Consider the following 16,435-nt stretch of genomic DNA (forward strand, 5'->3'; position numbering starts at 1 on the left):
TATAGTAATGTACAGGATAATATACAGGATATAATAATGTATAGTATAATATACAGGATATAGTAATGTACAGTATAATATACAGGATATAATGTACAGGATAATATACAGGATATAATAATGTACAGGATAATATACAGGATATAATAATGTACAGTATAATATACAGGATATAATGTACAGTATAATATACAGGATATAATAATGTACAGTATAATATACAGATATAGTAATGTACAGTATAATATACAGGATATAATAATGTACAGTATAATATACAGGATATAATGTACAGTATAATATACAGGATATAATAATGTACAGTATAATATACAGGATATAATGTACAGTATAATATACAGGATCTAGTAATGTACAGTATAATATACAGGATATAATGTACAGAATAATATACAGGATATAGTAATGTACAGGATAATATACAGGATATAATGTACAGTATAATATACAGGATATAATAATGTACAGTATAATATACAGATATAGTAATGTACAGTATAATATACAGGATATAATAATGTACAGTATAATATACAGGATATAATGTACAGTATAATATACAGGATATAATGTACAGTATAATACACAGGATATAATAATGTACAGTATAATATACAGATATAGTAATGTACAGGATAATACACAGGATATAATGTACAGTATAATATACAGGATATAATAATGTACAGTATAATATACAGATATAGTAATGTACAGTATAATATACAGGATATAATAATGTACAGTATAATATACAGGATATAATGTACAGGATAATATACAGGATATAATGTACAGTATAATACACAGGATATAGTAATGTATAATATACAGGACACATTAGAACATTCCGGGCACCAGCTGGACCCGACTCCTCACCTGTAGTGAGCGCCCTCTGCTGGCCGCCTGCAGAATTCAGGGAAGCAGTGGGAGGAGCTCCTGGGCCCCGCCCCTTCTTGTATAACATTGCGCAGTGACGGGTTCCGGGCGCTCAGGGACAGTCATGGCCGCGGTCCCCAGGCTGTTCGCCGGTTCCCGCTGTCTCCAGGCCGTGTGTAGGAGCGGAGTGTCCGCGGTGCAGCGGCCGCTGAGGGTAGCAGGGTGTCTGGGCCCCGGAGCGGCGCGGCTCTTCAGGTAACCCCTGGTTACAGCTCTGGTCACGGTGACCCCGGCGGGGCGGACAGTCACTGCTATAGCCGGCACTGACAGCAGCGGCTCACCTCTGTCCTGGGAAACTACAGCTCCCAGCGTGCTTGTCGTGGTCTTCCTATTAATAGCGGAGTGTTCCCTGAAGGCTTTCTGGGAGATGTAGTTCTGGCGGCTCCTGTGTCTGTGGCAGAACTTTCTTCTCTTCCTGGAGCCTCCTGATTCCCGGACGGGACGCGCTGCTCCACTGTAGCCTTATGATGACTGGTGATGAGGGGTCTCCAGGGCTGGGGGCTGTATTACCTGGGTACAGGCCGGGCACCATGGTGGTGGGCTGGAGACCCCTGGTGCTGTCAGCATGTCTGCAGCTGTCAGAGGTGACAAATATTAGGGGATGGCATTACTGGCTGGTACCCTGCAGGGGGCGCTGTGCTTTGTGATACCCCCTGGGGGTAGATCCTGTAGTAAAATGCTGGTGGTGTGCGGGGTCCTGAGGATGGGGGGGCTGCAGTGTCCTCATCTCTGACCCTGTGTACAGAGAAGGTTTTCCTTCATAAAGCTCATGGCAGTCTGTGAATAGTGGGGGAGGGGACTCCTCAAACATGGCAGCACTGGATGTATTTTATTATTGACTTTTGGTTAAAAAAAAAAAAAAAAAAAAAAGTGTTTGGCTATGTACTCGCACCCGGGTAATGATACTGCTGGTGAGACATGGGGTCTTCTTTATATAAATGATATTCAAATTCATCATCGTTTGGCAACAAATCCACGAGACCAATAAATGGGAAGGTCCCTGGTGTGAGGCCATGACTGGTCCGTGTAGTGCGACTGAGTCTCCCCCGCAAACACCGATCATAACAGGACCTGCTCTACGTCAGGCCAAGTTCACAACAGCATATATCAAACGAGCCTCATCCAGAAAACAGCACTTTTTAAAATTTTATCCCCCCCTCCATAGACTTGTGACTCTCATCGAACACACGGAGAAGACTAGTGCGTGCTGCAGCTGTGGCTTTTCCTCCTAACCCACCCCCCTTTTTTTGGTTTGAGTTCCCCCATCTGCCTGCACCTTTGAGTTAGGTCACGGCCCCACTATCAGTATTTGGTCAGTACTCGGTCAGCATTTTTTCTCAGGAGTGGGAGCCAAAACCAGAATTGGTGACTTGCTTCTATTATACCTTTTCTCTGATTGTTCCTCACCTGGTTTTGGCTCCCACTCCTGAGAAAAAATGCTGACCGAGTACTGACCAAATACTGATAGTGGGGCCGTGACCTTACACTGATACTAGTGCTGTCGCTTGCAATGTCTGTGTTGTTTTGTTTCAGTTATAATGGACAGCATTCGGACCGAAAATACATTTGTGTGAACTTGGTCTCAGAAGGATCTTGCACTGTGCTTCTGGATCTTTTCAAGGCTGTGTGTAAAAATCCATGTGCTGATAAAAGCAAAAAAGATCTTGACAGCGTGTGCACATGTCACCCGGCTCCACTTCTGTATACTTACTCCATGTGTACATTTCATAGATGAATCTAATGATCACATGTTATTTACATTACAGCAGGGGAAGCGCGTTATGTTCTGGAACTTTCTCCTGTACTTTTTCTGATCCTTGCTGATTGCCTCCATAGGCTGAAAACATTTAGGCCTCATTTAGATGTCTATGTTGCACATGCATGCTGTATGCCAGAGATGTCGGACTTAAACACGCAGAGCCAAAATAAAAACATATACTGGTCGGCCCACGACTTTGTTTATAGTGCTCCCCGCAGAATGATGGGGGGGGGGGGGGGGCCCGTGTAGTGCTCCCCGCAGAATGATGATGATGGGGGGGGGGGGGAAACCAAGGCAGGAAATTTCTCCGCACACTCGTGGGGTTGGGTGATGCAAAGTAATTTTATTATAATCCGTGAAAGTAACGAATATGACATAATTGAGGAAAAGCGACTATATTACATTACATTGACGTTTCGACCCATTCAGGGTCCTAATCTTTGTCGCTGTGAAGAAAAACAATACATGAGAGAATTGTTCACAAAATATGAGGCAACAGACAAGTAAATCTAAAGATTATGCCTATCAAAATAATTGCCCAGGTGGTATTTATAGTGTAGTACATGACTGCAACGTTAAATCCAGCATAAAATATTTACAATATGTAGATAGAAAATCAAAGTGTTTCTGGAGTGTCTAGGGTGGCATCTAATGCCGACCAGAGATTGTAGGAAACTACAGAACAAGGCAGAAAAAATAAATAAGTTTGTGTCAATAGAAACTAGAATTAGCTAATCTTAAGGTTTACTTGATTGTTTGTATGATGGGGTTATTCTTTTAGTAAGAGGAGGTCCCAGGTTCAGGTATAATGGAAAGATAATGTATTGATGTCAATATAGGTTATGCCATGAATTTCTGACGCTGGTTTCTGCTTCTGAGACCCGCACCTACCCCAAGATTGAGGTCTCTGTCTACTGACTCACAGCGGCAGCTTTCTCGTTGGAATAAATGGAGAGGTGGCACTTTGCTCTCTTAATCCACCAGAGTGGAAGTCACTCTCAGGCCATGTTCGGTCAGTATTTTACCTCAGTATGTGTAAGCCAAATGCAGGAGTGGTGACGTGTTTCTATTATACTTTTCCTCTGATTGTTCAACTCCTGGTTTTGGCTTACAAATACTGAGGTAAAATACTGAATGTGTGAATGTGGCCAGAAGGCTACTGTGAGTAGATCTCCTTCTATCCTAGTCAGGCATATTGGAGAGGAGTCCTCTTCATTAGAGATCAGCTGTCACATAAGGCCACGGCCCCACTATCCGTGTTCAGTCAGTATTTTTTATCAGGAGTGGGAGATAAAACCAGGAGTGGGTGATAAATGCAGAATTGGTGACTTGTTTCTATTATACCTTTTCTCTGATTGTTCCTCACCTGGTTTTGGCTCCCACTCCTACTAATAGAAGTTAGTGGAGCCATGGCCTAATATGGCCTAATACCCTATTACCAGATTCCTGTACTGACCTGCATCTTCATTCTCACTACTGAGAGATGATTACAATCCGTTCTGTATAGATGCTGAATTCCATCTTGCAGACATCTTTCCAACCACATCTTGAGATAGGATCCTGACTACAACGTTACCCTGTCTGGGCAATGCTCTGTGTTAAAAAGGACCTGTCGGCAAATTTATGCAGCCAGAACCACGAATAGTACGAATCAGAGCCTGGCTGTGTTATTGTGTATGTCTTACTTTGCAAAACTGTGGCATATCAGAGAAAATATACTTTAAAGCACCACTCCAGTGTGTGTTTTTTTTATTTTTTATTTTATTACAGTGCTGGAGTAGTGCTACTAATGTAAGGCACCTGCACTTAGTCTTGTAATTACCATCCAAAGCCTAAGATAAACAAAATGAACATATACCCTGCTATAGGTAAAAAACAATAGTTCATATAAATATCATGGGATCCTTAGCAAATACTGTTTTTGATCAAAAAAAGCATAAAAGCCATCCTACCAACTCCAAGGTGTGCGCAAGTTCTGGATGGTCCTAACCTTACTGTGTGTAAGTGATGTCAATGTGAATAAAGTATGGTTGCAGGGCTCATCTGATATAACGGAACAAGAGACCCGATGCCGACATCGCTGGAACGGTGCTGCCACCGGAGTAGTTCAAGCTGTTATACATGGGAGGAATTTATTGAACAGATATAGGCCTAGTGCCCACAATGCAGAAATGCTGCATATTTTTTCCGCAGGAAAAATGCATGCGGATTTTACATGCGTTTTTCCTGCCAGGTAGAAGCGTTTGTCAAGCGTTTTTGCATGCGGGTTATCAAGCGCTTTTCCAAGTGATTTTAGCATCACTTGGACAATGCTTGACAACTTGGTCACACAATATAAATCCATGCAACTGCTTTGAGCAGGGGGTTGGACCAGATGAACCAGGAGGTCCCTTCCAACTCTACCATTCTATGATTCTATGAAGTAATAGTTAAAAAAAAAAAATAAATAAATAAAAATGGTAAAAAAAAAACAAACCTTATACTTGCCTTCTGCTGGCCCCCTGTCTCCTTATCCGATGCGTCCGGTCTCCCCGGCGGCTTGATTTGGTCTGGTCTCCCCCGGCCGCTTCTTGTGGCCTGCAGGCACATAGACCCCGTAATGATCGCGGCTCTCTGCAGCAGCCGCTGACATCAGCGCTGTAATGCAGTGTATTGCCGCGCAGAGACCGGCTCTCTGCACAGCAATACCAGTGTCAGCCGCCGGCCTATCAGAGGCCAGCAGCTGACATCTGTGTCCCAGCGCAGCGTTGTATGACGTCACTGCCATGCGCAGATGTCTGCTGCTGGCCTCTGATAGGCCAGCGGCTGACACTGGTATTGCTGTGCAGAGAGCCGGTCTCTGCGCGGCAATACACTGCATTACAGCGCTGATGTCGGCGGCTGCTGGAGAGAGCCGCGATCATTACAGGGTCTGTGCCTGCGGGCCACAGGTGCAGAAAGGTCACCGAGGGAACGGAGGACAGGTGAGAATCTTTTTTTTTTTTTTTTCCCCTCTGTCATGTGAAATACAGCACAGGGGACCTGTGCGCAGTATGGGGGAGGGGGGGGGGGATGGACCCTGTGCGCAGTATGGGGGGGAGGGGGCGACGGACCCTGTGCGCAGTATGGGGGGGGAGGGGGCGACGGACCCTGTGCGCAGTATGGGGGGGGAGGGGGCGACGGACCCTGTGCGCAGTATGGGGGGGGGGGAGGGGGCGACGGACCCTGTGCGCAGTATGGGGGGGGGGAGGGGGCGACGGACCCTGTGCGCAGTATGGGGGGGGGGGGAGGGGGCGACGGACCCTGTGCGCAGTATGGGGGGGGGGGGAGGGGGCGACGGACCCTGTGCGCAGTATGGGGGGGGGGAGGGGGCGACGGACCCTGTGCGCAGTATGGGGGGGGACCTTGTCTGCAATGTGGGGGACGTGGATGGGGGACCATGTCTGCAAGATGAGGACCAGTTCAAAAGGTGTATAGAAAATAAAATGGTATCACTAAAAATGTCACTTTGTCATGCAAATAATGCGGCCCCCGCCAAATTAAATGTTTTTCTATGTGGGGCCCATATGCCCAGCTGAGTTTGAGACCCCTGGTCTAAGAGGACCTTCCATGACGTCATTTAGTCATGTGACAGGTTACGCGACCGCAGTGTATATGGGGATGTCCTTGTAAATGCCATTGCATAATTTTACTAGTGTTGGTTTATGAAAGTTCATCCAACCCCATACATAAGGGTTATGGACTGTGCTCGTACTCTGCACACTGAGCAGATAAGATAACCGGCATGTGTCACACACGTACGCAGCGGCGTAATGCAGACAGTGTACACACATTAGGGAAGTAGGTTGATGTTTGAGCTGTAGACTGGACGATGATGTGAGCACTTGTTTCCCCAATGCTTCTGTACGCAGTCCACATTGACTATTGGAGTCATTCTGGTCTGTTTATGGTCCTCTTTATTTTCCTTAGCTTTAACAGTGGTTTTCATCCTGTGGCTTTCCAGCTATTGGTAAACTACAACCACTAACTTGCCCTGAGTGCCTCCAGCTGGGCATTGTGAAAGACATAGAAATGGTAAAATGCCGCCATATTAAAGTTGTCTGAATGTCTACAGGGGTGTAAGTTGTTTCTCCACCTAATAAAGTTGCTACGTATAAGTCAAAGCCGACCCTTTCATGTGCCCTGAAGCATGATTTAAAGCCCTAGTAGATGGGCCCATTAATGGCTTATCTAAACGTTCTGGCAATCACTTGATGAGCAAGCAAAATGCTTAAATCATCATTTGTTTATAGCGGATCGACCGTCATTACACGGCAGCAGTTGACAAGACTAAATGCATCTTAAAGGTCTAAGCCAAATCGGGGACTCCTCCATCTGCAGACACCTGTTTTGGAAGTTCTTGCCACAAGGAAAAGCCGTAGGCCCTCGCCTACCTACAGATGGAGGTCTTTCTTTTGGATAGACGTATTGTCTATAGGCTTGTTAAAGAGAACCTGTGAAGAAATCTGCTTTGTGGTTCTTTTTTAATTCACAGTTTAAGTTGTCGGTTAATGAGATTTAGGAGCACGGGCCGGGACTGTGCACTGGGTCTTCTGTTCCTGCCTGGCCTCTCCACCTGCCTCTGATGTTTTGATTGACAGGCTGCCTCCTGTTTGAAGTCTCGCGCCTGTGCTGTTCTTGCTGCAGGCGGTGCGGCCGCAGATTGACTTCCTGGCTGGTCTTCTATAAAATATTGCTGTGGGTGGTGCATGCACAGGTTGAGATCCCGGCTCAATCAAGTCTTTGAAATCTCTAAAACAGGCAGGTTGCTGGAAAAGCAGTGACCTGGTGTCCAAACAGCCAGGCGTAGGGTCCGAGGCTGGGGCAGAAGACCCAGTGCACAGTCCAGCCTCTGTACACCGACATCTCATTACTGGAAAACTTCAAGTGCTGATTAGTGAAGAAATCAGCTGTGTAGTTCTTCTTTAAAGGTATCCATTTAATCCAGTGTTTCCCAAACTCCAGTCCTCACGGCCCCCCACACGTCAGGATTTCCTTAGTATTGCCCAGGTGATAGAATTATTATTAAGGCATCAGAAACTGCCACAGGTTCTCACCTGTGCAATACTAAGGAGATCCTGAAAACATGATGCGTTGGGGTCCGTGAGGACCGGGTTTGGGAAACACTGATTTAATCTGTGTAACGGCGCCATTACTGCAATGTCTCCACTTTAACTTGCAAAATTGTGATGACATGTTATCTTTAAAGGGTTGGACATTAACATATAACATATATACATACCTAATGTGTGTCTGCCTATGCCAGTGAGCACTCTTCTCCAGGAGAAACAGTACCTCCTATATGTTGCGGCTGTTCACAACTCATCTGTGTCACTATGGACCCCAACACTATATGCACTATTTTAGAGAACTAACTGCTTCAATTATCCAATCCACATATACTGGACACCAAAGCACAAAAACAAACTAACATGTAATGCTAAAGATATGTAACAAATCCAGGAATATCCTACATGTTTGGCACGTATCAAACCCTTTTGAGCAAAGTCTGTTGCACAACAAGTTGGACAACTTTCACGCACTACCTGGCATCGATACCTGTATAATACTTAGGGAAGTGCCGCCATAAAGGGTTTTATACATGTAGCTGAAAGATTGTCAATATATACATACGTTCAGGGTGTCCTTACTTTACCGGTCCTCCGCTTTTAACCCTGTCTTTAGGACTGCGTGGTGACAGGAAGACTAGGACTACAGGTGAGCCCACAAGCCCTGTAAGAGTTGCATAATAACTAACATCCTGCCTTGGATTTATACCCATTTTGTTGTGATTTTCCTATTTCTTTGCAAAAAATTGTTTAATGGGGTGATCCGGTCTAAAGAAGCATTTCCTATCTGTTGGATAAGTGATGTCTGGTACAGAACTGCAAGAACCTCCAGTCACCAGTGGATTGGGGGGAATGGCTTTTATCAGCATGAATTCCCCTTTTAATATATGTGGATTTCAGGCCATCTCTGGTGTGCACGCGGCCTAATGGCCTTACCAGACAGCTGTTCTTGTTGGTTATGGGTCTCAGGTCTGGCCAGTAGATGGGATGTTCACTGTGTAAATTAACCTTTTTTCTTCTCTTCGCAGCTCAGAAGACAAAGTTACGGTAAAGTTTGTAAATCGTGATGGGGAGGCCATTGTGACAGAGGGAAAGATTGGAGAATCACTTCTGGACCTTGTTGTAGAAAAAAACTTGGACATAGATGGTTTTGGTAAGTAGATGGCGATGACTGCAACAAACTGAAATTTTATATCAGGAATACTGTAAATTACCAAAGATTTCACCCTTTACATTCCATGCAATGTTAAAAGTGGCATAGAAATATACTTGTAATACTGTGCAAAAGTTTTAGGCAGGTATGGGGAAAAAAAAAAAAACTCAACAAGGTAAGAATATTTTCAAAAGTAGTGTTCCTTTATCTTTATCAATGAATAATAAAATGCAACGTGAATCAAAAAAAGAAAAATATAAAGCTAATATTTGGTATGAGCGCACTTTTCCTTCAAAACATAAAGCATACTTTTTTGCTAAATAAAGATATTTTAAATGTGTATTTATTTTAGTAATTTTCTCAGAGAACCACTTTAAGGGGTTGTCCACTACAGGACAACTTCACTGTATTCAGTTTAGGATCTCAGTTAAAATTAAACCTGTTTTTACTCTCCGTCATTCCAGCCAGATGTGCGGTTCCTGACGGTGACGTTACATTGAATTGTGTGCCGGCTGTAGCCCAGGAGCGGCCGCTCATCAGCTGAAGCGAAGCCTTTACCATTCCATCAGAGCGAATGTCCGCTCTAACTGAGTACTGACAAATAGTTATCCTATTTACTGCACTCTAAACCTGGGGTGCGTCTTATAGTCCGAAAAATACGGTAACTCCAATATTGTTGAAGCTGTCAAGTATATAGCATTTTTTCATCAAAGAGCATAAAAGCCATCAAACCACGTCAAGGTGCACCTAGATATGGAGGGTCCCTATCACTAATGTCCTACCTCACATACTAAACCAGCCGCGTCTGAATGGTGAGTGAAAAGTGAACCAGGCATAGCTCTGTTATAACCATGTGTGGCAAGGATGTCTAAATAAGGGTGCTGAGCCCTGGAGGGGGCCGCCCGTCACCTCATGCATACTAAAAACAACAAAACCGTGCCCTCACACCTTTTTAGTATTAAAGAAGCCACCCTCCTCCTCACATCAAAATTTGTATCCTCTTAATATATTGTAGTCACCATATTATGTAGCACTGTGTACTTACAGTTGCTCATTTTGCCTTTCTACCCAGCTGATTCTTCTTTTCCATTAGGTCTATGACATCACATGATTAAAAACTGACTAGCTGAATCCTTCTAAGGTCTATGTAGAAACAGGAGGTCCATTTTCCCTGTATGAGTCATAAGTCAGTGCAAAAGTCCCTATCAGAGGTGGAGAGGCAGAGCGGCTGGGTCAGGAGTTTAAGAGGGGAATGATAAATGCAGGGACAAGAGACTTCCTGTTTCTATAAAGATTAGAGCAAAGAAGAATTAACTGGATAGAAAGGCAAAATGAGCAACTGTATATACGGTGCTATAGAATGATTGCAATATATTAAGAGGATAAAAATTTTGATGGGAGGAGGAGTACTTCTTTAATGTATAGGTGCACTGTGGCCAGTATACAAATATACACATACATGATGCATTGGTACACTGCCAATGGGCGTGGAGAAGGGTGAATATGTATTCTCTTTAGTAACGGGCACAGAGGATCAGTGAGCTGTTGCAGCGATGCTGACACTGCGCACGCTACTAAAGAAATGAATATTCACTCCTCTCCACTCCCATGGGCATGGAGAAGGGTAAATATTCATTTTCCTTTAGCAAGTGGGCACATGTGGTAGCTGCAGCAGCCGGCTACTGGGTGTGCCCCGCGCTGCCGCAACCCACCCACCACTATCCACCACTGAAATGTATAAGCCGAGGGGGACTCTTTTTGCAGCCTAAAAAATGGGTATATTGACTAAACCAACATAAAGTGCAACAATTGCTAGGTTTTAGCTAGATCCTTGATCCTGGTCTTTTAAGTTTTGGTTTAGAGCTTCAAAATAAGACCTGGATCAAACCGTGAACTGGACTGAGATTGGGTGTAAGCCTGGACAGATCTCTTATGTGTTTGGCTACTGATGTGCTTCTACAGAAGATTTTGAGATTCCTCCTTGTCAAGGAAAGGGATAATTGATATGATCACCTTTCAGGTGTAATTGACGCTCATGCCTGCCTTTTGGGATAGGCAAATTTTGGAAAACGACCGTACTGCAAAAATGAGCAGCTCTTAATCTAAAGCATCAGTGTAGATGGCCGACTGCTGACTGTCGGTCTGTGAATTTAGTACACTACATTGGGGATGGACATTGTTCTTCATAGGGGGGGTTCTGCTCCATGACATTGAATCCTTTAGTGGTCAGGTGATTTTTACCTGGTGCCAAATGCATAAATCTGAAGGCTCGCACTAATTGCATTGTTCTCAATCAGTCCCTGACGCTCCTGTGGGGTACAGTTAATGGTGTGACTATTGTACAAAATGAAGTTACTGCTGCCAAAACCTTGAGGACGGAGGGGCACTCGGGGACCTGCTGGGGAGGTGTAACTTTGACCTTGGTGATGTTTTAACTGATTGTTCTAGTTATAATAGCATTCAGAAGCTGGAACTTCCCGCTCTCTTCTGGTTGCTTGTGTGTCCAGTGAGGAGAGTAGTTGGATGTTGGTTTGTTTTTTTTTTTTTTTTTTTTTGTTACCTTTGCACTTCATTTGGCTCCACTATTCATTATATTTTTTATTTTCCCTGCAAGACTTTCTTGCATATTCTGCATGCGTTATTTTCCAAGACTCTTACTTTTTGCACGTTGCTGACTTCCTCTGCCGAGAGCCTATGTGCTGTACTTCCCATGACTAACGCACCTTTCATGTCTCCCTCCAGGGGCTTGTGAGGGGACATTGGCCTGCTCGACTTGTCATCTCATCTTTGAGGATCATATATTTCAGCAGCTGGATCCTGTTACTGATGAGGAGATGGATATGCTGGACCTGGCCTATGGACTCACCGACACGTAATGTCTCTTCTTATTGCTTTGAGTCTGTAAGAGATTCACCCTCACCCGTTTCCTTGCGGAAATGTCTGTGATTGGGTGTCTATCCCATACATGTGCGTGGAGTTGTTTCTGCAGGATTTTCATAGATCTCTGCAAGCGTTAGACACAAACCCCCGGACAGCTGCAGAAATATTGCCATGTGCGCCTACCACTGAGCTGAAAATGGAAAGGTTGTCTCGTCTTTGGTAGTAGCTCACCTCTCTCTAGGCTTGTAGCTTGTCTGGGACGATGCGTTCCTGCTTGGTTAACAGTTTAGACCAGCTGAATTGTCATAAACTAAAGACAACCCTTGTCTCCCACAGGATTGCCAGTCGTGTTTGTTTTTTTTTTTTTGTTTTTTTTTATGTTCCTGAAATGCAAAGTCTTGCTGTGAGCACATGGGTTATGGTGTTCTTCTCATGTCTGTAAAAATTGCAGAATAACTTTGCAATTTACTTTTATTAAAAGTCTGCTCAGTTCTCAAGTACAGAGGGATTTTTGATATATTTGCTCACTGAGTGGTGAGCAAATATGTGCAGTGCTTATAAACTCTTTCCGACAGAGTTTACTAGTTCTTCTCTGAAGCTGGTCCAAACATTGGAGCCCACTACTGGCTTCTGGTCCTAGATGGCTTCGGTGTGACGGCTCTCTATGGATGCTCTCGGCTTGGGGCAGCAACACAACAATGCTCCTGGTCCGAACAGTTCCCCTTCCACCCCTGGCAAGCAGGAAGCCTTGGCAGCAATGTTCTACTGAAGAAGATGAGACAAACTCTTTAATTTCTTCCCATGATACCTTCCATTTTCAGCTTATAGGGCGCAGTCAATACAACGTTACTGGTTTCCTGTTGCAGGCAGCATTGGGGGAGAGAAGTTTTAAAAAAAAAAAAAAAATTGTATATATTCCCCCTCCCCCTCCTTTGCTACTTTCTGTATGAAATTCTGAGCACAGGAATATTAGACGCATGGCACAATGAAGCTATGTGCCTTATTTAGTTTACTCTTATGTAGCGCCTTCATATTTTGCAGCTCTTTAGATATTATCATCACTATCCTCATTGGGGCTCACAATCTAGATTACCTATCAGTATGTCTTTGGAGTGTGGGAGAAAAACAGAGAACCTGGAAGAAACCCACACAAACACGGGGAGAAGATACAAACTCCTTGTAGATGTTGTCCTTGGTGGGATTTGAACCCAGGACCCCAGTGCTGCAAAGCAATAATACTAACCACTGAGCCACCGTGCTGCCCAGTGTTTAAATGAATTGTGATCAGCGATAGAAAAGCAAATACCAGTAATGGATGATTTCTGGTTAATGTGAACTGAGAGCCAAATGTAGTGAGTTGTTGCTTTTCAGTGTGAGCATAGAAAGCCTTTACAGATGAGAAAAATATTTTCCCTGCGGTGTCTCGGTGCCATTGACTTACAGCCTGTAGTGCAGTCGCTCTGCCCAGATCCTCTTGTACGTTGGAGGTGCCTAGATTTCTGCCATTTTACATGTCTGCTAATAGAAATCAACCATTAGTGATTTCATGTCCCCAGGAATGAACACACATTATAGATGTTCTCCAAAGAAATAAATTTAATGAACACCAGGGGGGCACCATAAGTATGTGATGTCTATTATATGCGTGCATTCTGGGCTAAAAATCATGTCTGCGATTGGGTTTCGTTGCAGAAAGATACAAATTTCTCTACTTTCTATATCCTCCTGTGTTACACTGTCTACTAAAGTTTCTATTTTTGGAGAGTGCCATGCTTGGATGGGGACTTAAGCTCACTGATAGATTGTGAGCCAGCTCGTTTAGCAACCAGCAAATAATGTGGAAACAAAAAGCCAAACAGTCCATTATTTTATTCATTTATTTTTTTAAAACCGGATTTCAAAAAAAGTTTTATAATTTGGCCCAAAATGCATGTATTTAAGTAAAAGCACATGGACACTTTTCTTTTTTAAAAGTGTTAGTTTTATTCCACTCACTTTTGTATGTAAATCTTAGGCCATATTTTATTCCCCTGTAGCTCAAGACTCGGCTGCCAAATCTGCCTCCGGCCGTTCATGAATGGGATGACTGTGAAGGTTCCTGAATCTGTGGCCGACGTACGACAAGCCGTGGACATGGGCAAGAGTTCTTAAAATAATCCAAATATGAAGCAACTCAACTTTTTTTTTTTATATATATATATTCTAGCTTCTAATCTTATGTAATGAGGTGTCTTATCCCATAGGATGCCAATTAGTAAAATGTATTTTTAAAAACTTTAAATTTAATTTTTTCCCCCCTTTTTGGTCAGACACATGTCAACAACTCCTGTCTTATGGATATTTGGAGAAGCGCTGCCTCTACCACTTTCTTAGTACTTACAGGAGCGCCTTTATTACCTGGAGACAGGTGGGAAGGAAATTGTGTGTGACGTATGGACAAGTCGTCTACAGATGAGCACAGGCCTGAGAACAGAAACTCTATGCATCTATCAGATTGTTCCCACTCCTCCTCCTCCTCCTCAATGATGTAGTATTCATCTATGTCCATTTTATAAAATTGGCATAAGTTCACATTTGTGGGAAATTTACACAGAATCCACCTTTGCTACTTGCATACTTCACCCTACCCCATTACAAAGCATTGAATAAAATCCTCGCAAGAATGTCAATACTCCAGATCTGAAATCTGCATTATGCTTCAATTTTTCCATGTAAATTTTTATTTTTATTTTTTAGCAATGTGTTAAAGGGATATGGAATGGACTTTAATTCTCTGATTGTGTAAAGCTGTTGGTGCTCTGGGTATTTTAGTCTGGAAAGGAATCAAAATTGAAAGTGGGGAAATTGTGTGCTTACTATGAGCTGCGGCTGAGACTGGGCATCAATAAGAGATTCGGCTAATCAGAGGAAAGTCTTGGCAGCGTGTGCCTTATAAGCTTTATTTCCATCGCCCTTATTAAAGAGCTGGAATTTTGATGAAACCAGACATCATCGATGAAGATTCATAATTGTGAAAGAGGGAATTGCATAATTTTGAGAATGTGTCTTTGTTTTTTCTTTTGTAAAATTTATAATTTTTATAATTGTACATTTTGGTCACATTAGAAACCTAAAGAAAGGTAAATCTGTTCCTCCCTGGAAGCCATCTAAAAAACAAAAAACAGGCTAGCTGCTGTTGGCAGATCTTATTTTAGTCTCACACTGTGACCCTTAATCCACGGTCAGCGCTCGGCCTTATGTTATGACTTTTGTTAGCCTTTTCTGTCTTGATGTTTTTTGTTTTTGCTACACTACACTTTTGTATTTTCGCTGCACTCAAAGCATTCTAGGAGACTGATTTGTCAGTTACTTGTTCTTTGAGCTCCTTCCCAAAAAATAAGCTGATCAGAAGATGTCCCACTACATGGGAAATGAAACGCTGCATGCGTCATCTTTACATGCGCTTACAGCCCCAACCTTACGCACCCTAAAGCTCATGTCATAGGTAATGCCCACAAGGTAAAAATGGACCCTGCTCTTGGTTTTGGCGTGACCAATATTAATGATGGGTAGAGCTTCTCTGTAACAAGACCTGTTTGGTGAGCATGGGTTAATTCTCATGCAAAAGGAGATTTATTTTAGAATTGTCAATCCTATTAAACTACCTTTTCCAGATGACTGTATGGATTCATTATTTATTTTTTTAAATTCATGTTTTGTGCTTAAAAAGAGATGTAGCAACTTTTTCTTACTTTTCATAGTTGGTGAAGTCTTACAGAGGGACCCAGCACTCTTGAAATTCTTAAGATATTGGGGTGTAATCACAGAACCATCAAGTGTTTTGTTACAAATAGTCAACAGGGTCGCAAAAAAAAAAAAAAAAAAAAAAGTGAGATGAAAAAGTTGCAAATAAACAGCCAAAGATTTGAGAAGAATCAGGAAGTCATTCTCCTCCAGTGCTGTCTTATTCCAGATCTGCAGCCTCTCTGGAGGCCCAGAAGTACAAGGTGTTCAGTGCTCAGAGACATGGCCGAGGTAAGGAGGCTGAAACCGACCACCACTGAACAAGAGACAGAAGTACAAGGTGTTCAGTGCTCAGAGACATGGCTGAGGTAAGGAAGGATGAAACCCAACCACCTCTGAACAAGACACAGAAGTACAAGGTGTTCAGTTCTCAGAGACCTGGATGAGGTAAGGAAGGCCGAAACCTGACCACTGAGCAAGGCACAGAAAAGTCAAGATTGGGCCAAGAAATATCTGGAGACAGATTTTTCAAAGGTTTTATGGACCAATTAGAGTAGTGACTCTTGACTGACAAGTTGGGTGGGCCCATGGCTGGATCAGTAATGGGCACAGACCTCCACTTAGACACCAGTGCTATATATGTGTATATATATATGTGTGTGTGTGTGTGTGTGTATATATATGTATATATATATATATATATATATATGTGTATATATATATATATATATATATATATATATATATATATATATATATATATATATATATAGCATTGTGAAAGATATTAAATTCTAATTTTTTTTGGGAAGAATCAACAACAAGTGGGACACAATCGTGAAATGGAACGAAATTTATTGGAGATTTTAAACT

At 42.9% G+C, this 16,435-nt stretch overlaps 1 protein-coding gene across 1 annotated transcript; it reads left to right on the top strand.

The window, feature by feature from the left end:
• Window positions 1-956: 956 nt before the first annotated feature.
• Window positions 957-14,502, top strand: FDX1 (ferredoxin 1). The gene is made up of 4 exons (XM_073662441.1): window positions 957-1,155; window positions 8,835-8,959; window positions 11,702-11,831; window positions 13,876-14,502. The coding sequence occupies exons 1-4, from the start codon at window positions 1,025-1,027 to the stop codon at window positions 13,988-13,990; spliced, it is 501 nt and encodes a 166-aa protein (XP_073518542.1). The 5' UTR covers window positions 957-1,024; the 3' UTR covers window positions 13,991-14,502.
• The last annotated feature ends 1,933 nt before the right edge of the window (window positions 14,503-16,435 follow it).

This window comes from Phyllobates terribilis, unplaced genomic scaffold, assembly GCF_046119375.1.
Source record: "Phyllobates terribilis strain yellow unplaced genomic scaffold, ASM4611937v1 Scaffold_2__4_contigs__length_985480577, whole genome shotgun sequence".
NCBI lineage: Eukaryota > Metazoa > Chordata > Amphibia > Anura > Dendrobatidae > Phyllobates > Phyllobates terribilis.